At 39.7% G+C, this 8,892-nt stretch overlaps 1 protein-coding gene across 2 annotated transcripts; it reads left to right on the forward strand.

Annotated features, from left to right (window-relative positions):
- Positions 1-202: 202 nt before the first annotated feature.
- Positions 203-8,549, forward strand: LOC147333090 (uncharacterized). Of its 2 annotated transcripts, XM_086290041.1 has the most exons (9): positions 203-473; positions 1,767-1,823; positions 3,364-3,417; positions 3,527-3,610; positions 3,705-3,749; positions 4,006-4,077; positions 4,169-4,207; positions 5,213-5,272; positions 5,379-8,549. In XM_086290041.1, the coding sequence occupies exons 1-9, from the start codon at positions 258-260 to the stop codon at positions 7,617-7,619; spliced, it is 2,868 nt and encodes a 955-aa protein (XP_086146167.1). In that variant the 5' UTR covers positions 203-257; the 3' UTR covers positions 7,620-8,549. The 2 variants fall into 2 exon arrangements, with proteins under 2 accessions (XP_086146167.1, XP_086146168.1); XM_086290042.1 differs by lacking the exon at positions 1,767-1,823.
- The last annotated feature ends 343 nt before the right edge of the window (positions 8,550-8,892 follow it).

Raw genomic sequence — 8,892 nt, forward strand, 5'->3', positions numbered from 1 at the left:
AAACTGGTCCAGTTTTTTGGGAGGTGCTGCAGGAACCACATTCTTTGGTAGAAGTGTAAATTAATAAAAAAAAAAAACTATAATAATCCGACTACTGAGGTTTTTTTCAACATTTCCAGGTTTTATATTTTGTTATTATAAAGCCCCATAAAATAAAATATATTCAAATATATATATAAAAATAAATATCCATTCACACTTCCGGTGCAGGGGGAAGCGCTTCCTGGTAGCTGAAACCCGTAATGAATACGTGAATCATGCCTCGCAAAAACGAGCTTTCGGAAGCTTTACGATCGCAAATTGTTGATCTGCACAAAGCTGGAAAAGGTTATAAAATAATCGCACGCACTTTGGATATTCATCGCAACACAGTTAGGGACATTGTGCTTAAATGGAAGCGATTCAGTACTGTGGCTACTCTGCCGAGAAGTGGGCGCCCTAGAAAGACGTCTGCAAAGACAAAGATCAGCGAGGTAACCCTTAATTACTCTGCAAACAGCAAATCAAGCAGCCGTGTGTACAAAACTAGACGCCTGCAGCATCCAGACGAGCTTCTTAGCTCTGAACCCTGATGAAAACAAATGTGGAAGTTATTATTTAGCGGCCAGTGGCCACATTGGAGCATCAGCGGTCATGCCAAAGCGCATCAGTTGGATTTCAGACTAGACCTTGTTTTTCTTTAGAAGGTGTTTTAAACCATTTGTGGATAATATCTCTCACTGTGGTTCGCTGATGTCCCAAAACCTAAGAAATGGCTTTGTAATCCTTTCCAGGTCGGTGGATGTCAGACAGGTTCTATTCAAGTGATTTCTGTAATTAAATAATAGGAGTGTGGCTACTGAAATTGAACTCGGCTTTCCAAAAAATGTCGATTAATCACAGTTAAGTCATCATTTAACAAGGGAGGAAATTACTTTTTCACATAGGGTCAGGTAGGTTTGGATAGATTATTCCCTTAATAAATTTTAAAACGTATTTAAAAAGTTGGATTTTTTATTTACGCAGGTTAAATTTGTCTAATATTAAAATTACTTTGATGATATGAAACATGTAAGTGTAATAAATCAGGAAGCAGAAAACGAAAAACTTTTCCATGGTACCATATACTGGTCCAGCTCACAGTATGAGAGCATGTGATCATACATGAGACACAGATCAAGTGACCCCCCCCCCCCCCAACACACACACACACACACACACACACACACACACACACACACACACACACACACACACACACACCTTGCATTACTAAACATTCTCCATTAATAAAAGCATTTTTGTCATTTTCATATTTACATTTTCTAACCGCTAAAATGTCTTTTTAGAGATTGTGAATATATAATATACTAATCTGAATGTCGTTTCAGTTTATTTCTTGAAATGAAATTTGCTACAAATTTTTAATTATTTAATTTTGGCAATTCATTTCCTGCAATTTACCCCAAAGATTCGCACAATGTTGTTTGAGTAACTCTTGTGAAATGCACTCAAAGAAGTAATGAGATGAACAGGATATAACATGGGTGACATCCCACCAGTGAATACTTGCCCCACCTACCTATTCCAGTCCACACCAATAAGAGCATGTTGCTTTTCCACTCCCCAAAAATCCAGAATTTAATTTTTATTTGTATAAAATTATTTAGGGTTCACTTAAAGAAATGTTAATCACTCTACTGAAATCCATGACAGTTTGATCTCTGAGGTGTAGCCGCAGATTAATGTTTACCATATGACTTGATGCATCTTTTCCTGTCTCTTAGGTTGGTAATGGCTCTAGTGAGCCAAAAGACAGAGGAGAAGATTTGCATCACAAAAAGGTAAATTTTATTAATTCAAGAGTTGATGAACTTTAGAAGGAAAAATAGAAAGACGAAATGTGCGAAGGCTCTGGGAAAAAACTGGGGAAAACTAAGAATAGAAAAACATATCTGATCTAAATTTGGCTCCAGTCTCACTCAGACTGGTCTCTTTGTGCAGTCCAACTGGTCTGCCTTTCAGACTAATACTACTAGGAGTGGAACGAAAATCTCCAGCCAAACTTTAAATTTCAACTTTTTATATATGCACACACTGCATAAGAAAAATAAAGCCTTTCCAGAAAACTGCAATACCTTAAATGGCCACTTATGGTTGGCTTAAAAACTGAGCAATACATATAGACTATTTATGAAGGATGGAGTTACCCACACACGATATCGCCATGGTTATGTGGCTAACTTTGTAGCCTCATTATTGGTATTTTGGGTACAGAAATGTTGTTTTTTCAGTGCCAGACCACATGTTTACTTCTAAAGTTAGACATTTTAAGATGACACTCTGTGGGTTTTAACACATTTTTGAAGCCAGTTTCAAGTGACCACTTGAGGAACTGCAGTTTTTGGCACTTCTGTGTTTGGTTTTAATTTTTAGCCCTGCAGATTGCCACTTGGTTCATCTCCATGGAACCCCATGCTCTCCATTATTAGTTTTCTATTCACAACAACTGTACTGGTGATCTGTGGTTTACTGCTCTTTGTAATCTGAATTCAACCACTTAATTCAACCAGATGTGAGCAGATGTTTTATGAGTTGTCCAGGCTGATCTCCATCGTCTACACTGACAGTTAGACTTGTAGTCAAGACCGCCTAAAACAAGACCGAGACAATACCAAGACCAGAGGGTATCGAGACCAAGACAGACCGAGTAAAGACCAAGAGAAAGTCGAGACGAGACTGGACTTCTCTTTGTAAGCTCCTTTGACTACGATGACCTGGATGACTGAGAACCTTCACAGAGCGTAGCTGAGCCACTGTGTGAGAGCTGAGGAGCGGGTCTCACTCAAGGGGAGTCGACTCTTCTGATTCACTACAAAGCACTCTCTAAGCACGGCTCTTAGAGCTGATGCTTTTGCAGATGACACATTATCAAACGCTACGTTGTGTGTCATGGATACTGTTGACTCCAAATCTCCCGATCTGAGACAGCAAGACCGAGACAGCAAGGCCAAAATGGGACCGAGACCAAGACAAGACCATGACCACGTAAAAGTGGTCTCGAGACCAAGACCGGTCTTGAGACATCCAACTCTACTGACAATATACTGTTTATGCTGTCTTTATACTAGACAGTAAATGTAAAATTTACAGTGACTTGTGATTTAAAATAATGAGGACTTACATGTAAGCTTTAAATTTAAATGAACTTCTTTAAAGTTTATAATATAATGGTATTCATTTTAGTGCTTGACTGAGGTTTTAGTTATTTATTTTGGAGTCTTGTATCTCTCGGCATATGTCGTGTAAAAGTGTGCTTGACTGTGAGGATGCTTGGGTCTTTTTCTTCTGGCTCACATCTATATTCTGTCTCTTTCTCTATAGCAGCGAGGAAAGGCTACTGCTGTTTCATCTAAAGATGAGACTACAGAACAAGACGTTAGTGCTTATGTATTTGTTAAAATTGTTTAAATGATTGTTTAAAATATCTGATTTTTAAAGTAATCTAATAAAACCTATCATTCTATATATTTCTCTTTAAATCCAGAGAGACTTTAACACCACCCACAAGGATGGAAAGATCATACATTCCGACTCATCTCGTACTCAAGCAGCAGATGAAGAGAATATGGTGTGTTAGCTACTGTATATATATATATTTATAAATGATATACAATAAATTATCACATGAAGATGTTTGTAGCTCATCACTTCCTGTCTCCTAGGCTGGACCGTCAGATATCAGAGGAGGAAGTTCAGCCCATAAAATGGTAAAGCATCTTCAGTTTAAGCATTGTTTGGAAAGACAAGAACCCCTCATTCTGTTTACCTTTTAAAATCCAGAGACGATTAGTCGACATAGAAAACTGAAAAATACCATCTCAATATTATTAACATGCCTAATCTAAATTTGGCCACATTTACATTCAAATTGACCTCTCTAGTCCTTTTAGGGAGGAACCAAAAATAGCAGATAGCATGGTTTCAAGTGCAGGTCCTCATTCTGTTTTCCTGTTAAATTTTTAGAGCGATAACATCATCTGCAGTGATGGAAACACAGATTCTTACTCATCTGATGAAGATGAAGAAGACCCTATTGTATGTGAAGTAACAATAAGTGAAAATGATTTTAAGGATATCAAAATGATGACATCAAGATGTTCATCAGCCATCCTTTTCTGACTTGCAGGCCAGTCATCTGTCAGCTGGAGATCCGGACCATGAAATGGTAAATATGCACATGCAGTAAGAAGTGCAATAATTACTTAGTTAAAACTAAAGCAAACCATCCAAATAATGAATTTGAAGAAGGAACCCACACCACAAACGCAATCAAGACGCCCAACTTAGAATGCGTTCACACTGCAGACGAAAGCGCATCAAATCCGACTTATTTGACCCTATGCGACCCATATCCGATCATGGTATGACAGTGTGAACGGCACAAATCTGATATTTTCAAATCCGACCTGGTTCACTTTCATATGTGGTACTGAATCCGATACATATCCGATGTTTTAGAAAGCGACTGCTGTTTGAATGGTCATGTCGCATTAAATCCGTCTTTTACGTCACTGACACAAGACAGACGCCAATTTTCAGCTCTGGAGAAGACATCGCAAACGCTTCCTGGCCATCCAGTGAAACTGTTGGGAAGATAACGTTGGAGAAATGTGAACATTTTATTTGTACTGTATAATCTGCAGATTCTGTCCGAAATCTGCAACTATCGTTTAAAGCATCCCAAAAAACCAGTCTGTGATGAAGGAGTAAACATATCCAGGAAACCAAATTTGACCAAATTTGATTTAAGTTTGAAGTTGTGAATTATTAGGCGCACGGGTACTTCAAGGATACTAACACAGGCAGCTGTAACCACTAAGTTCCTACTAGACTTCACCTCTTGAACCTCAGCCATTTAGGATACATCCTAAGCAAACATTGGTAACTTCTCTGTTACAATATTATATAGTTTTAGCAGTGCTGTTGGCGTTAATCTCGTTAAAATGATGTTAATGTCATGTTAGTGAGTTAGTGCAGATCACCCTGTGTGTGGGGCTGCACAGTGCACAGATTTTGGATAAATTATTTAATTAATGCTTGATACACTGAATTATTTTGGAGACTGTATGTGTAGGTGAAGAGGAGCTTAAATGTGAGCATGACAGCAGGGTTTTCTCGTGCACCGGAACTTAATATACCTGCTTATATCTCTTTCTCTTTTATGTTGTAGCACCAAGGAGCGACCAACTCTGCTTCATCTGATGATGAAACTACAGAAGAAGATCCGACAGTTAGTATTTTTCATTTGTTATTTTTTTACATATGGAAATGATGACATTTTGGTTCATTTCTACTACATTTAGCTTTTAAAGCATATTTCTGGCCTGTGTTACTAGGAGCAGTTTTTCTGTGGAGAGAAGAAGATATATGCTGGTTCCTCAGTCACAATGGGAGCCCTCCTCCTGCTCCTCCTGGCGTTCATTGTGAAGCACGGCTTGTCAAAAGCAGCATCCAGAGATCTCCTGCACCTCCTAAACTTGGTGGTACCCGGATGTGTTCCAAAGTCGCTTCGCTTTTTAAAAAAGCATTCGACTGATTACAATGGAAAGACTGAGATTCACTTTTATTGCCCCAGGTGTACAAACTACCTTGGTGTGGATCCCGGTAATGAGTGTAGTGTGTGCCAGCAGAGCTTGAGCAGAAAATATCTGATCTTGAAGGCTTACTACTTCCTTGTAATGCCGCTCGAAATTCAGCTAAGAAACCTCCTTGCACGCGTCCACTCAAAGCTTGGGAAGCATTTCACGAGGGATGATTCCTTTTCTGATGTCCACACTGGAAACGAATACAAGAGTGAAAGACAAGACGGCAGTATTACACTCACCTTCAACTGCGATGGCTCGCCCGTGTTCAGCTCCTCAAAATACTCCATCTGGCCCATCCTGTGTACCATCAATGAACTACCGTATGTGGAACGGTGCAAAAACGTTCTGTTGCACACTTTATGGTTTGGCAAAGGAAAACCACAAGTTCAGAGTTTTTTGACTCCGTTCATTAACGAGCTTCAGAAACTGTCTGCTGCAGGGTTCTGTTGGAAAGATGAGATCGGCTCGGAGCATCACACCACGGTAACAGTTAAAATATGCACATGTGATGCGATAGCAAGAGCAATGGTGCAGAACTTTGAGCCGTTTAACAAAGAATTTGGTTGTGGTTTTTGCTACCACAAAGGTGAGATGGTTATAAAGGGCAGGGGTTTTACCAGAGTTTACCCGATACAGATGGACGGCTGTGATCTGAGACACATGCCTGAAACGGTGCAACTTGCTGAGTTAGTGATGGGAAATAGTTATGACCAGAGTCAAATGGGGGTTAAAGGTCCAAGTCTCCTGTTTCTTTTGCCGTCATTTGACATTATCAAAGGCTTTGTTCCAGATTACATGCACTGTTTTTGTCTGGGCGTTGTCCGTCAGTTCGTCAATCTGTGGTTCGACCCGCTTTATGCCAGCAAGGACTTCCATTTGACAGATGAGCATTTAAACGACCTGGACAGAGCCTTGTGTGAGATCCAGCCACCAAATGAAATCAGCCGAAGTCCCAGGAGCCTCAGTGAGAGGATGCATTGGACAGCTTGTGAGTGGAGAGCATTTGCTCTCCTCTATTCTCCTGTAATACTGAGGAATGTTTTGCCAGCAGTGTACTACAAGCACTGGATGCTTCTTCCTTGTGCCCTTCACGTCCTCCTCTCCCACTTTGCCACTCAGGATGAGCTCAACTGTGCAGAGTTGTGTCTGGTTCAGTTTGTAGCACAGATACCGTCTCTCTATGGACTCGAGCATTGTTCGTACGACTGCCATTTGTTGACGCATCTTACAGAAGGTGTCCGGAACTGGGGGCTTTTGTGGGCCAATTCAGTCTTTGTTTTTCAAGACATGAACAGCAGACTGTTGCAGATGTACTCTGGTACGCAGTCAATTTCATTACAGATTTTCAAGAATTTCTTTTCATATGAGAAAATAATAAGACAAGGAAGTGCTACCCTTCAGGACGCCAGCACAGAAATCAAAGACTTCTTCTGTTCCATGGCAAGTTGTGATCGTTTTACAAAGTCATTAAATTACATTGGAGAAGAGTTAGTGACTCTGGGAAGTGGCTCTCAGAGAGTTTTGACACCAAGAGAAATTGCAGCGTTGCAGAAGAATGAAACACTTTCGTGGTGCCAGCCACATCGTGACAGTGTAACTGAATATAAGCGTTGTGTTTATAAGAACATGCTGGTTACTAGTTTGGAGTGCAGTGGCACATTAAAAAGAAACAATTCAGTAATAGAAACAAGCAGTTGCTTTGCTGTGGTGGAGTCCTTGGTCGTTGTACCGAAACCCTGCAGCTGTGAAGGAAGGCCCGACTGCTCGTGCAGAGAACTGGTCTTTTTCTGCAAGCAGCTGCAGCGACTAACCAGACAGCCAACTATCCAGGACACACAGATCAACACAAACATCGCCAAATTCCTTGTAAAAGTGAGGAACTCAAATGAACTGTGTGCAATAACATGCCAGGACATTGTTTCCAAATGTTTCATGATTAACCACGTGGGTCAGTTATATGTCATGAGAATGCCTGTGTTTGAGACACATTAAAGTCTGTCATTTATGATTCATGTCAGACCTCTCTGAGCTTGGGTGCTCAGAGAGGTCTGAGTGCACCTGTACATATGTTTGGTATGTAGCAGAAACTACCAGTGAAGGTCCTTCAATTTCATGTTTGTTTTATTCAACATCAAATTGTTAATATCAGCTTTGATTAAAAACTTGAATCTTTGAAAAATTGCCTTAAGTTTCAGAACATCTTTGTTTGTTTCTCTCATTTAGCTGTAATGACAGACACACACATAAGCCTTTAAAATCACCATCATTATCGTTGTCATTAGATGGATCTGCACTGGTCCATGGGGAGTTGGGGCTGTTTCCCCATGGACTAATGTAGAATGTGACTTCTTTCTACAATCACAGGAGTCACCCCCCTGGAACCCCTAAAGAAATCATATTTTTGAGAGTTCAGAATATCAGAGTACAACCCATGTAAAAAAGTTGTAGATTGATCTCAACAGAGCCATTCACTGAGAGAGTTTGAGAATCAAGGTGTTCCAAAGCTGTTCGGGCAAATCTGTAGCTGAATTAAAACAATTCTGCAAAGAAAAGTGGGCCAGAATTCCTCCACAACAAAGTGACAGACTCATTGCCAGTTATCACAAACACTTTATTGCAGGTCTTTAAAGTTGGCAAAACCAGTTATTAGCTTTGGGGGGTAATTACTGTGTCACACAGGGCCAGGCAGGTTTAGATAGCTTTTTTACCTTGTCTGACATATTGTGTTTGTCTTGTGACTAAGATGAATGTCACATGTATGACCAGTTGAGTCATTCCACAGGCTGTTTTTTCACTGTGTAGCACGTTTGTATCCTGTGTATAACACACTGTGGTTTCTCCCTGTTTACATATGCTTTTCATGAACCCAGCCTCCCCCTCCTGAAAATGATCATTATCTGATAGAAGCAAAGTATTAAGGATTAAAACAAAGTCATATCCCACTGCTGTTTTCACTTTTCATCTCATTTATTATAGAAAAAAATGTATGGGGTTCCATGAAAAACCTGACTTTTTTTTTTCTTGATTCCTTTAAATGACATGAGCAGAGACTACAGGTCAATAATTAAATTACTGGCCTGTCTTGGTTAATCTTTGCCAGTCAAGAAGAAAGGTCAAAGAGACTGTAATAATAGTGGCTACAGTTTTTACTTTGTTGTTTTTAACACATTATTACGTTATTATAAAGCCTTCCCCTCCAAAAAAAACAAAACATTTTTTGCCTTTTTTTAGTTTTTTTTTTTTTTTTCAAGAAAAAACTATCCAT

The sequence above is a fragment of the Aulonocara sp. 'chitande type north' Nkhata Bay genome, linkage group LG4 (assembly GCF_057382095.1).
Source record: "Aulonocara sp. 'chitande type north' Nkhata Bay isolate Kocher_YH1m ecotype deep benthic linkage group LG4, A_spYH_male_GT1.1, whole genome shotgun sequence".
NCBI lineage: Eukaryota > Metazoa > Chordata > Actinopteri > Cichliformes > Cichlidae > Aulonocara > Aulonocara sp. 'chitande type north' Nkhata Bay.